We start from the raw sequence: 16,479 nt of genomic DNA, 5'->3' as shown, positions 1-16,479 counted from the left end.
TATGCACCTCTCCATCTCATCCATGATTTTGTCGCAGCACATTATAGAAGATACTGTGTCCAACAGGACCATGCTTAAGAATAAAAAAATGACTTCTTTTTTCTTCACATATGTCTCAGACAGTATATGCATGACTTTGGGTTAGATCTTTAAGAAGCTATGACAGATATGAAAAAATGTTGATATATTTGTTCAAATTGGCTGGAAACAGACACAACCCTTCACACATGCAGTTACTTCTAGGGACAATTTGAACTTAATCGACCTGCCATTCATGTTTTGGGAACTTGGGAGCAAACCGGAGTGCCAGGAGAAAACCCACCCTGTTATGGGGAGAAAATACAAACTCTACACAGGTAAGCTTGTTGCTGCAATTAAAACCAAGACCTCTGAACTGTAAGGCAGAGATGCACTAACTCAACGGTTCCCAAACTTTTGCAGGTTGGCGCTCCTTTGGCTCCCCGGTGCATGACTGCTTGCAAACTTTGAATCACGTTTATTGGCTTGTGCTATTATTCAAACTTGCCTCTGATTGGTCAGCGCATTTAAAACTCGAACAGTAACAATTGTAGTTGGCCAAAACACCATCACTCACTACAAAACTTTGAAAAAAAATCGCAGTGCTTTGCGGTACCGCCCACTTTGGGAACCACTGCACTAACCAGTCAGCAGCCACACCCCCTACTCAGAAAAAAAAATTCTCTTTAATTAAAAAAAGGATAGCTCTCTAAAGTTTTTCCACAGAAAATAGAGTAAAATTCAAATACAACTGCAATAGTTTGTATTTGTTTTAGGTTAAAATATATAGAAATAAAGGGAGTGGTCAGGTTAAATCAGTACAGTTTTTTGTAAAGTGTAATAAAAAAACTTTAATTATAACAAGCGGATTTTTTTACACTAACTACACCAAATAATTTCAAGGTAACTTAAGGGTAGGGTGAATCGTTTGGTGTCCTTAAAAATGTTGAAAGTTAAATACTTTATTATATATGTGCTATCTGGTATTTGAAAATATATTACTCTCTGCCTCCATCTCCTGGGTTAAATTCATGACCGCAACCTAAGCCAGATCATCCATCAGTACGTGCACATCTCTTCTTTTATTAATCTTTTTGGGGGGTTAGGTAGGCGTTAGCACTGCATTTGAAACAGGCCTTTTCTTACTTTTACCATTTTTCTTGATACAAAAACTGTGATGACAAGCATAAAAATCACTCTCCAACCCATCCTCTCCACCTTTCCTTCTACCTAAAGTGTTGCGAGTCCCGGAACAGCGTTGGTCAAAGAGAATATTCAACTTTCAACTTTTTAAGGACACCTCAAACAATGAGCCCCAACTTTAAGTACGCATGAACAACGCCCAACTGGGTAAAAAGGGTCCGTATGTACCTTTCTCCCACCACGCCCATCTCCTTTTATTTTTCTTACAGCAAAGCTGTACTGGGCGGAACATATTAGGTTGGAAGAATGGGGCGTGGGGAGACTGCTGAGAGTATTTGTTTTACTTTTGTTAGTGTAGCACAAAAAAAGGTTAAAATAAGAACAATCTTCTTCAGGTAGAGTCCAAACATGACCCCATACCCCAAGAAAGATGAAAATGAAAACTTTATTCAAGCGTGTCCTAGAATTACACGTACTTGCATGCTCCTCATGAATGAGCTGAGTGAGGCTCAGGTGATGGTGGCAGCGAGTCAATAGGTTCCAAATTCTTTACAGCTCATTTAAAATATTTGAGCGGCAACAAATAGAAAAGTTTTAAATTCCATACTGCTACTTCCATAAAAAAATAAAAGGCTCAACGGAGTGTTTTGAACAAAAACTACATTTCCTACAATGCCTGTCGAGTAAATTATCTGAGAAGTGATGGCTCAACGCCACCGCATGGTAGCATTTCCATCTTGATAAATGATCCCTAAAATGTCCAGGAAGATTTTGTAATCTATGTTATTGCATGGACTTGTAAAATATATACCTTGTGACTTTTGGGGGACTTGTTTGTCTGCTAGATGTTATTCAATTTATTTTCAATACACTATTGTTAGGGTTCACTATTCTTTTTCATTCACAAACATTGCACTATTACACTGACTTAAACCATCTCTAGGTAGTAGGTACTACATTGTAAAATAATTGTATGCCTTTTACCCAAATAGTATTTTCTTTCTTTCTCTTTAAAGTCTTTATAATCGTGGAGTGCCATGACTAATCTCGTTGCTATGTATACTACGTTGTTATAGATGACAATAAAAACAATTCAATTTATTTCAAGACAAATGCAGAAATGTGCAGTGAAAAATAAAAGCAAAGAGGCTCTTTGAACTCAACAGAGAAAATATTAAACTTTTAACATTTGAAGGACCCTATAAACTATGCACCCCGACTCTAACTGCCAATCCCAAAATAACTCATGTATTGCAGCAAGTAAAACCCATGTTTGAACATCTCAGTGAGCATCAAACACGAATCACACTACTAATACAAACAGTCCTCCAACAAGGATGGAGTAAGCATCTCCCGGCTCTTCTCCGGGGCAGGGTAGGGGCTGGAGATGATGCGGTTGCTAAGCTAGCATGTAGCATTAGCTGCCAAAGCAGATGAAATGCTGCAGATCTACGAGGAACAGTCGGGGAGCTGTGTGGCTTATACGTGGAACACCATGAAGCCCCCCAAACAAGTAAAGGATTGCGTAGGTCATCTAAATCAGACACACACCCGTTCGACGATAGAACGGGAAAAAATGAGATCATTTCCTCTCGATTCGTTCTAACCGGCAAGCTCATTTTCCACGCCTGCTGTCGTGCATTACAACTTGAGGCAGGTTGCAGTCTCACTGTTACCGAAACTTGCCTGATGGGCACACACGCGCGCTTCAATCGACCTATTAACTATTGTATCCACACACGCGTTCAATAACCGGCCATGAGAATGTATTACATTTAAAGACACGTAGGCGGTGTGAATAGAGCTAATCTTAGAGGGCACCACATGACGTGAAATCTGGTCTGTGGTGATTCCTTGTATCACGCGTTTCTGGTTTAGTGGTAGGGTGAGACTATCAAATCGGGGTACTTAACGGGGAATATAGTCCAGAGAAATATGCTGTTTTACAGTTTAATCACCCTCCCGAACATGACCCGTCTGATGAGCGAGATGACAAGAGGCCGGCTGACAGGGGTAACAAACGTGATGCTACGAATTGCCAACAGGAACGGTGGACACGCATTCTAACGCCACCAAGGAGCGACAACCCAGCGTTTGTGCATGGTGCAAAAAAAGACCAGCTATTCCTTACCTCAGGCGGTGTGTCGAACCAAGTTCCGCGAAGCAGCCATGTTCGGAACCCCACTCTCCCTCAGTCCACTAGAGAAGAGTCCCCCTCCCCAGTCGCCCGTCTTCAGCCAGAAATATCCCAATACACGATGGAATTCAATCACTGTAAAATCCCCAAGATATCGATTTCCAGCTTGTTCTTATTATTTGGGGATCAAAAGGAGCGATGACGGAAGGGAGGCTGTTAACCGGCGCAACTCATTTAGCCGTGCCTTAGGGGAGGTGGGCAGCCCACCGCCTCAACACCCCGGACCGATCTCCAGTCACCCTGTCCATGCAATCTTCTTGGCCGGTTTCACAGTGAACACATGCGATGCGATCGCATAGTGATGACCGCTTGGTCCGTCAACTCCCGTTAGCTTTTTTGAGTTAAGTGGAGGGCTAACATTAGATAGCTATTAGCTGACACGCTAGCTAATAAAACACTGACATTGGGATTAAAGTGGTAGACAGCTCGAATATTCCGGACTGCTGTGCTCCCCGTGAACCGTAACATCAAAGGTTGAAGGGAAAAAAATCCGTTTATTCTTTAGGAACGGCGAGCGCCAATTTTGTGGGCTTGGACAGCCCCTTCGTGATGGTAATATCGCTCGAAGGAGAGGGGCTGCATTGGGGGCGCACTCCCGATGCCAGGCAAGCACGGTCCCGCGCGTTCCAGAGAAATTTCCAACAAAATGGCTGCCAAAACAAATCCACAGTAAAATAGTTACAGGAATACCAAAATTTATATCATAATGGATGTTCAGTGTACATTCAAAAGCTATCAAACGATTTTAAAAATCTTTGTGCGTAAAAAGTTTGTGATCAGAAGCCTGACAGCTGTGTTGCAAATTGCAATTTAAAATAAAGTAACACATCTCGGTGTTGGAGGTCGTTGTGCTCGCAATATAGAGACGTTGTGGATTTGGATTATGTTGTCACGACTCTGTGGTGACGATAGAGCGGGGATCGGTAACCCAAATTGTTCAAAGTGCCATCATAAACAAAATAATAATAAAAAATGTATTGGCCGCAAAAAATGTAGTTAGATAGACACCGCAGGGAAATTCACACTTCCAGCAGCACCCCTGGCGCTGAAGAACAGAATCATAGAGCAAAAAGAATACAATACACAAATATCCAATGTGACGTGTTAAAGAGCCTTGAATAAACTTCTTTGAAAAGTTGGGTGCGTCCTTTGGGGTATCCTTACTCAGCTAAAAGTACCAGTACATCATTTTCTCTTAAATATGTGTTAAGCCCCAGTGTTTAAAACGTGACCAATAGACGGCACTGTTGTCTAATGCGAATGAAAACCAGAAAAACATGGCGGCGACCTTAGGTATGGATTCCACTATAAAAGAAATACAACATTCTCGACCCATGATGTTTTAAAGTATATTTATATAAAAATTAACACTGGTATGATCATGAATTTTTGCCAAGTATTCAAATCAATGTTTTATTTTTAATGTATTAAAGTTTTTGGTTCTAATAGGAGGCACACACTGTCCATTTAACAAAACTCAATTCTCAATTCAGAGCCATGTTTTATGTTCGTTTGAATTTCATTTTTTGTCTTAAATTGATGCTGCTAAATGTTACTGCACATATTGTCTTAAAACTATTTTTACGATGCACTATTCTTCGTTGCATTATTATCATAACTTAGGCCAGTTTTTTTTAGCACTAAAATGAAATTGTTTTGGCCTATGCACCCTGATAGTCCTATCTTTTCAAAGTCGCTATGTTTTACCATGGAGTGCCATGTCTAATCTCATTGCATACAATGTTTGAAAATTGATATCAAGGACAAAAGAAAATTCTAATTCAACCTTCCCTAGCTGCCTTTATCTAACTTTTAGCAAAGTTGTAAGGGGCAGAACACATTAAATAAGCGGGATTGTGGGTTGGGTAGTGCTGGAGGGTGACTTCATGTTTGTCTAGTTTTTTTTCTTCCTTCTTTTTTTTGGTTTGAACAAATTTATTGACACTAATAACAGAAAACAATCATGACAATCTCAACAGCAATTATTCGTCAGTGCAGCACAAAATGGTGAAAGAAAAGGCCTGCTTTAAGTAGAGTGCAAACAACAACCTAAACCTTATTCGAGCGCATCTAATAAATGCACTTACTTGAACACACATCACAAACACGATGACAGGGCTGCAATGACAAGCCAGAGATAGCAGCAACGAATAAAAAAAGTTCCAAATTCCATATTTTTTGGAGTGGGGAGTAAATAATTGACATATTGTGCCAGAGAGCTCTGTAGTAATCTTTTTGAAAAGTATGTAAATGATCCAGTCCTGAAGGCCATAGCCAACACCATCAACTGTGAGATTTTCCAATGTGTCTCTGCCCGATGAAAAACCTTCATCTGGGCTGGGGAGAAGCCTCCATCAGCTTCCAGAGCTACCTAACCTGGCTTGCTAGCAACAGCACAAGACCGGGAGATAAAAGTTGACCTGGTGATGCAACTGAAATTCCCAGAATCAATTGCCACCACAACACTGCAGTCCGACGTGCTGCTCATCTCTCAGATAAAATGGTTAAATGTTCTGCATGCCCCCAAGCAGATTGTACTTCTGGAACTCAGGGTACCATGGAACAACCGTATTGAGGGGGCAAAATATGCTGAGCTAGTGGAGGGGTGACGAACAAACGGGTGGAAAGCACGATGTGAGCCTATCGAGGTGGGATGCAGGTTAGCTGGCCAGTCTCTGCAGGGCTTACAACATCTTGGGTATCACAAGGCCAATGAGCAAAGGGCAATTAAGGTCACAGAGGCAGCAAAAGTTGCTTCATGGTGGCTCTGGTTGAGAAGTACACAGTGGGTGAGGTAGCGCTACCTGGACACAAGTTGGGGTCTGATCAACCCCAGGTAAGTCTCAAGGGTGAGTGTTTGTTTTGAAAGACCAAAAACACCCTGTTACCCTTGTTAACAACACTGATGATGTGTCCATGTTACATGAGTCGATGTAGTATGTCAACAGTTGAAAAGTGAAGCGCTTTTATTTTTACTTAACAGGGTTTGTACACGTTTTTCATGGCCAAATTTAAGCACTTTTTAAAGCACCAATATATAATATTCGACCACTAAATGGCAATGTGTCGTTTGGTATGAGCAGGGGCCAGTGATACACAGCATAGCTTGGGGGCAGGATGCCAGACAAAAATGGCGCAGACTTAAGTGGGGATTCCGTGGTATAAAATTGGTCACTTTCTTAACCTCACTTTTTAAACAAGGCACTAAACACAACACTTTGCCTTTAAAGACTAATAAAACACATTTGTGCAGTATTAAAAGAAATCTAGTGTATCTTGCAGACCCAGAGCTATATCTGCAATTTATAACCTTGCATGTGTCTTTATCAAGACATCATTTTTTGATCTTGTGTAAATCGTGTATAAAACGTGTAGATCTGATCAATATGTTTATAAACAATTTTCTCCCCATATTAGGTGTTGGGTAAAATGACAGTCATACGCAGCATACATTTTCAGTTGCAGGGAGTTTTTCCTCATCACAATTTATGACTGAAAACGCTACCTTAATTTTTTTGCATGGCCCATAATAACTGATATTTAATCTTTGGACTAATACCTAGTTAAGAGTGCCCTGTTTAAGTGTAGCATGCACCCTGTCCTGTTGGACTCAATGGCAGTCATGATGTTTAATAGGACAATGTCATACAAACTAAACTGTTGCCAAAGAAATGCCATGGCAAAGCTAGTAGAACGCAATGTTGGCATAATTTTAAGCACTTTGAGAAAGTGAAAATTTCAAGCCTTTACAAGCACTTCGCCCAAAATTCAAGCACTGATAATCCATGAAAACTTTAAAATGTAAGCATTTTCAAAGACTCCAAGCACCTGTACAAACTCCGATTAAAATTGGATTACATTCTCAGTTTCTTCATACAAGGTAGTATGAAGTAGCCAAAAAGCAAAAATTATACCGGTATTTATGCCTGTATGTTCTTTCGAAAAACAGCGTGGGCCTGCATATGTCATTGTCTCCTTGGCAGACAAAATGCTCACAACTGGAAGTCACAATGGCCTGGAAATTTCACTTTTCAACCAATTGTTAAGATTAACAATTCAAGATTTTCAGCATTCAGCCAGCCAGCCAGCTATGCTTTCCTCCTTTCCTGACAAGATAAATACATGTGGAAATTATATTAATCTGCACATAGAACCCACACATTAAGTTCAAGGAAGGGTCTGGGGGAAACTAATGTAATATCATGCTTATCTACGCATTTTCTTGTTGGTAGCATGAAAATGGGGAAAGAAAATACCTACTTCAAGTGAAGTTCAAACCACATGCAAAATGAAAAACTTATTTTTGAGCACGGCAAAGGAACACACGTACTTGCAGGTGCATCATGAATGAGCTTACCAAGAATGCAATCATGACTTGAGTCACTAGGGCAAAACTACTAGAGACACATGTAACTTTAGAGCCGCAAATTGCTGACCCCACGCTATAAGGACATTTGGACAGGATTTTGATATAATGTGGCTCCAACAAACAATCAAATGAACATGTAAGAAAAGTACCCATGAACTCAACTTAAAGCATCACATTACTTAAAATGTTTATTTACAACGGGAGTATGAGTCTTGCAATATTTCCATCAGAGACTGACAAATGAGGCACTTTATTGCAACCAACTGTTTTTTTCCTTTTACCTTAGAATGACACTTTCCAGGTGAACAAAATTTGATAAAAAAAAATACAACACTCAACTTGTATGATCACTGAAGATAGATAACCTTAACAAGTCTAATTCAAGATTCATAAAAAAGGTTCGCACGTTATTCATATTATGAACTTCCATAGCCACTTGTACCCTGGTATTACAGTCTTTCCAAAATACTACACCAAACATTTTTAGGTGCTGTGGGATAAGTACGTATGAAATTAATGACAACCTCAGATGGAAAAAGGATTCAAGAGATACATCAAAATCAGTAAAGTGAACCAAAAGCTGGACCCCCGCAGACTTTGAAAAGATTATCTACCCTAACAGATCACCTAAGTAAAATGGCCATAACATTCTCGAAAAGCCTGTACTCATTAAAAATTAACTTTTTGCGCAATATAAATGTGAAAAGCAAACAACAATGTCTTAAGTTTTACTTAACATGATGATTTTAACACTGTACAGCTGCCCCAGGATTCTTCAGGTTATTTTTTCTGTTTTGGTGGAGGTCTGAGGAAGGAAAACAAAACACAATTAGAAGAGAAACATTTAAGACAATGGCATTATGTAAACTGGCATAAATCAATGAAAAATCTTTCAATCTTCCTGGACATGATAAAAATGGTAGATTAAACACCATTTTCATCATTATGTAACGCTCTGATGACATTTCAAATTTTGTTTTCCCTATATCAGTGTAATCTGAAGAGGCGGGGGAATATATCCTACAATTCGATAGTCAAACCTTTTTGAATTGGTTATTCAACAATATTCTTAGTATTGCTGTAAACACGTTTCTCTTATTTTATAATATTCCTTAAAGCCAGGCAGTCATTTTTTTAAAAGGTGGACGTGAAATAAGCTTTTTCTTTGAAGGCGTCTAGCATGAAAGTAAGCGTTTACGATCTATACAGTTAGAAAAGTCTGTAAACACAACCAAACAAGAATTAGCAAACTTTCTGAGTAAAGAGTCTGCTAAAAAAGGACCATTGTGTTTCATGAGCACCTGGCTAATAAGAGCACATGGTCTGTTTACTACTCTTTCATTTATTGTGCAGCGTTGAATCAAAGTTTCATTTATTCAATGAAATGTTTTGTAATGTGTGCAAGGTACAGCCAACACAAGTGCTAATTAGCATTAGCGGACTTTCCTGTGTGTCTATCAGGTTTGTCATAAACGGATCGCCGTTTATTAATTTGTCTGTTCTGCTAGCGTCATCAAAGGTGTTGGTGCATATTTTGTACCACTTCATGCTGTTAAAAGGCTGTGTGATTGAGGGTGACAATTAAAAGGTTGATTTTCTGTTAAATACTGTAGTTACAATGCACTCTATGGGAAGTTTTTATTCAGTTAAAATGCTCGTTTTATTTATGATCGTTTGATCAGTCATGCCAGTAGTAGCAATGAAATATCCATAAATATTGAATTTTCATGGTTCCTACAGCTTAAGACAAGTTAATTTTAAAACTTTAAGACTCAAATCTGCGTTTAAAATCCAAGACAAAAAAAAAAAATCCAATTCAAACAAAATACACAACGTGTTTCGAAGAACTTTAAACAATTGTTCATAACAGTTTGAGGTTAAAATATTAACAATGGTGCCTCGTGCACATTAATCGGCACAGCATTTAGCCATAGCGAAAAACTTTCGTCAGACAGCCACTTCTCATTAAAATGACACTTTCTCATGGGTCAAACTAAACGTCTCTGATACAAATTTTGGGTGAACCTAAAACATGGGTCTGCTCTTTAAGGCCTGACTGGAATCACATCACCGCTTTTAGTACTTATTGTGGTCACGACAAGTTGCCACTAAAGTAAATCCAAAAAAGAATCGATGTGTCACTAAATATTTTAGTTTAAACAACTATAAATCTTATAATGTCCACATTTTAAAGACTTTTGTAAATTTGATTTAAGGGATTTTAGTACCAATTAAGGCCTTATTTTGAAAATCACAAATTAAATGCCCTTCAAGAATAAGGATTAGCGGAAACCCTGATTTAATTGTGTAAAACCGGTGACATTGCAAATGTGGAATTAACAGATCTGTGTTTTAATTTTCCTTCTCACAGCTTCTAAGGCGCTACACGGTGCACGTGATCAATACACTGTGAAGCATCAGCTTAAAAACATGAACATCATTCAGCCAGGTAGAACTTATGAGTTTCCAAAAATAAAATAGCAAATTATAACGTGATTTTCTTTGGGGCGCACCCCAGTTTGACAACCACTGCACTAGAGGGCTGAGTAACAAACGTGGTGATAAGTGGTGCCAAAAAATGATAACTTATTTTCCCCCCAAAATATACAGTACAATTGATGGAACAATTTGTTAGTTGAAATGTTTACCTCTCCATTGCACAAGTACAAAAACTGTCTAAGTACCTGTAGATTCCCACCACCACTGCATGGTCTCTTTCGTAAGGTTCCAACGTGAGTTGTTCCTGTGGCTTCATATTCTCTGAAGTCATCTTCTTGACTTCGGAGGCAAACACAGCTTCTGGTGCAGCTGTGGAGTCTATACAGTTGGCCTGTGTATATAATGGCCAAAAAGGTTTACAAATTAGACTAGTCTTGTTATATTGTATATTCACCCCAAAACCTTTTCACGTGACCACCAAATTGACATTTAAACCTTTAGGATATGAAATAATTGAGGGGAAACATTACCTGACTTAAAAAAAAAAAAAAAAAAAAAAAAAAAAAAAAAAAAAACTGAGAACTATAGCATTGAGATAACAAAGTGGTCATGAGTGTACCTTAATGGAGATGACAAAATGCCCTCCATTCTTCAGGAAATTGTGGGCATTCAAGGCAACAATCCTGGTCTGGTCTGGCTGAGCAACATCAGCAAAAATGACATCCACCATGCCTGAATAGAAACAGAGCACACAATTCAAAAATCACAAATAATCAGTTTACCAAATCTTAGGATGTTCACAGACGAGGAGCCACCATACCTCCCCCCATTAATTATATTTCAGTTTTGCCAAACTCTTACCGATTACCCCGACCTGTGAGTTTAGCCCCAAAATGTTTGATCCTTGTTAGAGGTATTGTTCAACTAATATCTTGAATAGTATTCCCTCCAGTTCCCATTTGACCCAATATTAGCTTAGGCTAAATGCTCCAGGAGGATCCTGTCCCTGACTAAGATTTCTGGGAATACCCTGCAAAAAATATCTTATGAAATTGTTTTGATTCATTTCCACTTCATAAGGAATCAAGATGAATTTGTCAAAACATTTTATTTCAGACAAAAAAACAGAATAGTTCTAAAGTAGTTTACTTACCAACCAACATTCTGTATTTGTGTGGGTGGCGAGCATCTTCAATGATGGGAATGATGTTGGTGCGTTTCTTTGCCACATTGAGAAGATCGCGACCTGATCTGTGAGAAAACTCTACAGCATATACCAGCCCCTCCTGTAAAACAAAATTGTTCTATTTGTATATGCTGTGACACATGGCTTACAATAAGTGGTATTACGTGTAGTCTCCAGTTTTAAAACCGGGCATTATTGCACATAACATTGACTAAATTCTTATTCTTTTGTATAGAAACTGTCAAAGTGAGATGGCACTCACCGGCCCAACAATGTCAGATACGTGAGACACTGTTGTACCAGAGGCAGCCCCCAGGTACATGACTTTTGCACCAGGTTTTATATGGATCTGGTCAACACCTCCCAAGATGGCTGCTGCCAGCTTGGAACGGAATGGATTCCATGCTCTGTATTCAATCTTTGTCTCTCCCTCCTGATGATAACGCAAAAGAGGTTACACACGTTCGGAAGGATACAACAACAGCCGTTGGAAGAGGAGAAGTGCACTGGGGACTCACCTCCACGCTCATCCTCTTCTCTCCATACACCGATTCTCCTACCACCATGTTTTTGGTCACCAAAGCATCCTCCTTCCCCCTGCAGATGAACACACCTAAGGAAACAAAATCATTAGCATATGTGGATTAAATAGTACATGCTAGAGGTTGAGCATGGGTTGAATCCCTCCCTACATTAAAACATTTTGGAAAATTCAAATGGGGATTCTCAAGTTAAAGCACAAAATCTGGATATTCAAATAAAATGCTGAGAAGGAAAAAACTCAACTAAGGGTATCGCGGTTTTTAGTAAATAGTAATGTTCATTATATACAAGGTTGCAAACAAAAAATGATAGGAGGAATAACCTTCATGTCTATGTGGCTCCACCAAGACTTTCCTTCCTCCTCCAAAGCCTCCACGTCCGCCCCTTCCCCGTGGGGTACCTCTTCCTCCTCCTCGGCCCCTGAATCCTCCTCCCTCTGGAGACCTGAATCCACCTTGGTCAAACAAAAAATGCATCCTGTGTCATGGTCAGCTGTTGAGTCATTTCTTGGACCGTTATTAGATCTATCATACATTCACATACAGAGTCCTTCAGTGTTCTCGTTTGCCCGCGTCCCTGCATCCTAGATGCATTATTTTTGCTGGGGACGCATCGTTTCAAATCAACTTGCGTCCCCGGGACGCAACTTTTTTGACACCAAATTTTTATTATCATTTTTTAACAAAGATTTACAGCACTCCAATTTTTTTGCCAGGCAGATCCGCCATTGTTGTTTTGGTCTCGCGGTTTGAGTTTTCGTCTGCACACCGATCTCGAGTTGTGTAGTCCGTCTCTTTTTAGAGAACCGGCTTTTTTGGTTCAACTCATTGAAGAGCCGGCTCTCAAACGGCTCACTTGCTTTGATGCATTATATTACAAATGATTATGTTGTATAAAGAAGTTAAGAAAAAAGGAAGTATAAAAAGGAGAAAATGAAACAGGTTTGTGGTGATCCCTTTTAATCAGTATATTACCAACAATAATTTAATGCAGAAAATGAATTAATAATTTGAATAAGAAAATTTATTATTCTACTTGATTATATTTGCATGTATTTTTTCCTTCTACAGTGAACGTCCAAGCCACTTCATTTTTGAACTTTTTAATAAACCTCAATCATGTCGAGCAACTCAGTGTCTCACAACAAAATGTTCATTAACAGTATATATGATATAAGAAAATATGTACAATATATAGATTTTGTAAGGGAAAATACGACAATTTGTAAGGGCATGGAGCACACTAAATTTTGGGGACCCATAGATCTCTGTTGGGAACCATAGATTTTCGAGCATGCGAGTCCCCGGGACCCATCACTTTTCAGAGGTAAAGTGAACACTGGTCCTTTTATTTGGGGTCTATAAACTAATTATATATATCTTAGAGGTCAACCTATAACCAGCAAAGATATTTGATGGGTACTGTATCGGGAAATAATAAAGCCGATATTAAGCACAACAGCCGAGCTCTTTTTTCCTCCTCTTCATGATTGGGTAAGCAACCAGGATGGAGCCTCTAAAGGTAAGAGTCCCCACTCTACATTGCCTGCAGTCACAGACTGGAGCAAAAATAGGGCCATTGCGAATACTTTTCACATTTGCGAATACTTTTCAAGTTTGAAATCACCATGTTTTTTCTCTCCATCTCCTTTGCGAGCACCCTTAATTAAAACGTTGAGTAACTGTCGCCAACATGCAAAATCAGATTTTCCCATGCTTTTCAGCGCCGCGATCTGATAGAACGGGTGGCATCGCTTTATCTTTACACCAACAACCCCATACAAACATCTTTCAGTTATTAAACATATTAATTCAGTCATTTAAATAAGTGATAATAAAACAATGAACGACGTCCATGTTCTAAAACACAAGCTGTTTTATTACCTGTGGAGTGTATTTAGCGCTGCTTTGTTCAAAGTGTTCTTATGTATTTCTTTTCTCCAACATTTTCATTTAGTTAGGATTATCCTGTGCTTTATTACAGGAAAGAAAATTTTAAAAATGAGTAATTAAAAAAAAATCCAAACATATGAGTATTTTACTGCCACACTATTTCTGACATTTTACAACGATCACTAGTAAGTCACCAGAGAGCCTATATAAGCATTATCTTTTCAGTAGTTGCATTACAGCTAACTGTCTTATCTTGGGTTAAAGAGAACCGCAAGTCCGAACATGGGCATAGCCTGTAGATTGCTGAAAGGCTCTTTGCAAGTGACAGGGTACCTCTGTGACTAAGTTCCGAGTTTCGCGATTTTTTTTTTACCCAAAATATGAACCCGTGATTGACTTAAGTCCTGCAATGTCAAATTCTTTAGTCCTTACCTCTTCCTCTGAATCCACCACGTCCTCCGCGATCACCAAATCCACCACGTCCTCCGCGCTCACCGAATCCTCCTCGTCCTCCTCTTCCCCCGCGATCACCGAATCCTCCTCGACCACCTCTGGGACTAAACCCTGTAAAAACAGCACCGGTAAATCCAATATGAAGCAAGAACTGTTAGATGAGGCCTCTCAGATGTTATAATAATAATAATAATAATAATTTCCTTGTATTGTCATTCTGTGTAACAATGTACACAGAACGAAATGTCGATTGCACCTGACCCGTTGTAGCGAGCCGATGCAGCCGCAGCCAACAGAGGGCGCCGCCGACCACTTTTTAAGTCTTAGGAATGACTCGGCCGGGGCGCGAACCACCGACCTCCCAGTCTCAAAGCGGGCGCCTTACCATCTAGGCTACTGAGCTGGTTTGATGTAACGGGTGTAATAATAACTTTTATTTTATTGAAATTCCCGCTGAAATATGTGTATAGTTTTTGGTAAGTGTCCTGCAATGATAAGTCCAACAGTGCCACCTGCTGGTATGGGGTAGGGTTTGTTTTGGCTTTTGACATGTGACCAGAGCGAGCTGCCAACGGTAAGACACATCTTTTGGTGCTCCACAAAAAAAGTTAATTTTAAACATTATAACCACAGCTGACAAATCTCTCAACATGCACAGTAATGTGATTGATGTTGTCAAGCTGTTTGGATTTATTTTCGTTTTGTTTCTGTTGTGCTAAAATGTTAATTCCCCTTATAGAGATCAAAGCCAGCAAAGAAGCTGAAGTTAGGACTCATTTCATCTGCAGAAACTAATAAAAACCTCATCCAGTCCAGCGTGAATCTTTGGTGGGTCAGGCACACCGTGGTTACAATAAGAATTGAGCTGACCCCACTAGGTTTCTGTTGATTGTCCTTGCTTTGCAGTCTTGATAACTAATCACTATTTCACACATTACTCAGTTTTAAACAGTTACGGCCATTAAGTCTCACATTGGCACAATGACGACTTTGTCAGGTTGGGCGGCTATGACAGTAAAAGAATATGAACCATCTTAGAGGCAGCAGTAGCTCAGGAGGTAAGAGCGCTCGTCTTGGGATCAAAGGATCCCAGTTCGAATCCCGGCTCGTCCGTGTTACATGTCGAAGTGTCCTTAGGTAAGACACTGAACCCCTAATATCGCCAATAAGCAGGTTAGCGCCTTACATGGCTGCAAGGCCGCGATTGGGAAATGTGGAACACATTGTAAAGCGCTTTGGGAGGTCATGGACTTGAAAAGCGCTATATAAATGCAGATAATTTCATTTCATAGATAAGAGCCTTGCGTCCACACCATGCTGAAAACGCTTCCACGGCGGAGTAACATTTCTTACATCTAGTCATTGATCAAACGACAATATGCAGTCTCCTAATTCTTTTTAAGAATATGGGGGGCGTAGTTACGATACAAGAACCGGGCCGAGGTTCAGGCAGAACTATACAGACCGAACATGGATTCAATGAAGATTAATAGATTGACACATCCCAAAAAGAATGCACGCGGATTTAACGCTGGTATTGCTAGGTGCAACACGTGATTTTAGGAACATGTCGAATCGGTGTTTATTTCCAGGGGCGAACTACTACTAAGGCAAAATCTAAAACACATCTCATTGCAAGTCACAAAAAAGACGTATCAGTAAGTAAAGCGCTTACGATTCCGCGTGAGAATAATTCAGCAAGGTTGACGAAGAAGCAAGGCCACGTGTAGCAGCGCGCACTGATAACAATTACAGAAACTATGCGTAACTTAAACTAAACATATTTTACAGAACAAAGTGTTCTTTTTTCCTACCTGGCCTCATTGTAAGCTTTTAATGAGTTGATGCGGCAATTATTTTTTATTTCTGTCCTCTTCGTCAGTACTACACCGAGCACGCGAATAGTGCAATCCTTAGCCACATGTGCTGCAACCGGATGCACTGTATGAAGCACTTATTCGCTCGTCTAAGTTTCACTTCATTCCTTCCAATTCATCATTGCCACCTACTGGTGGGAACGAAGTAAATGATTGTACCGCAACACCAGTGTTACTCAAACTTCTTTGAAACACACTTTATAGTACCTGTCAATATACAGTATACGTTTTCCAAGTATTATTTATGTTTTTTGATCATTTCAAATTGTTACCGGCACCGATATTTGGGTGTATGGCAGAAATAGGTATCTGCATTTTTATCTATATGCGGTTTGTTTTAAAATTCTAATTAGGTTACACTA

The 16,479-nt window shown here is 39.5% G+C and overlaps 2 protein-coding genes and 1 long non-coding RNA gene across 3 annotated transcripts in view; 1 reads left to right on the top strand and 2 right to left on the bottom strand.

Annotated features, from left to right (window-relative positions):
- Nucleotides 1-4,014, bottom strand: part of dyrk1b (dual-specificity tyrosine-(Y)-phosphorylation regulated kinase 1B) — a 60,234-nt gene extending 56,220 nt beyond the window's left edge. Inside the window, exon 1 of the mRNA XM_088326278.1 lies at nucleotides 3,293-4,014. The gene's annotated coding sequence lies outside the window, so the exon portion shown is untranslated. The remainder of the gene's footprint in view (nucleotides 1-3,292) is intronic.
- A 538-nt stretch (nucleotides 4,015-4,552) lies between these two features.
- Nucleotides 4,553-12,740, top strand: LOC148371719 (uncharacterized). The gene is made up of 3 exons (XR_015849485.1): nucleotides 4,553-4,651; nucleotides 10,099-10,176; nucleotides 11,588-12,740. It is a non-coding gene; the product is annotated as an uncharacterized LOC148371719 (long non-coding RNA).
- Nucleotides 7,903-16,222, bottom strand: fbl (fibrillarin rRNA 2'-O-methyltransferase). The gene is made up of 9 exons (XM_088326285.1): nucleotides 16,055-16,222; nucleotides 14,220-14,351; nucleotides 12,218-12,349; nucleotides 11,871-11,965; nucleotides 11,615-11,785; nucleotides 11,320-11,452; nucleotides 10,786-10,898; nucleotides 10,412-10,557; nucleotides 7,903-8,532 (listed from the first exon to the last, which is right to left on the bottom strand). The coding sequence occupies exons 1-9, from the start codon at nucleotides 16,062-16,064 to the stop codon at nucleotides 8,508-8,510; spliced, it is 957 nt and encodes a 318-aa protein (XP_088182411.1). The 5' UTR covers nucleotides 16,065-16,222; the 3' UTR covers nucleotides 7,903-8,507.
- Nucleotides 16,223-16,479: the final 257 nt, after the last annotated feature.

The sequence above is a fragment of the Urocampus carinirostris genome, chromosome 2 (genome assembly GCF_059441175.1).
Source record: "Urocampus carinirostris isolate Australia breed hairy pipefish chromosome 2, RoL_Ucar_1.0, whole genome shotgun sequence".
NCBI lineage: Eukaryota > Metazoa > Chordata > Actinopteri > Syngnathiformes > Syngnathidae > Urocampus > Urocampus carinirostris.
The sequence above is the reverse complement of the archived record's forward strand: the minus strand, read 5'-3'. Positions and strand labels throughout refer to the sequence as shown.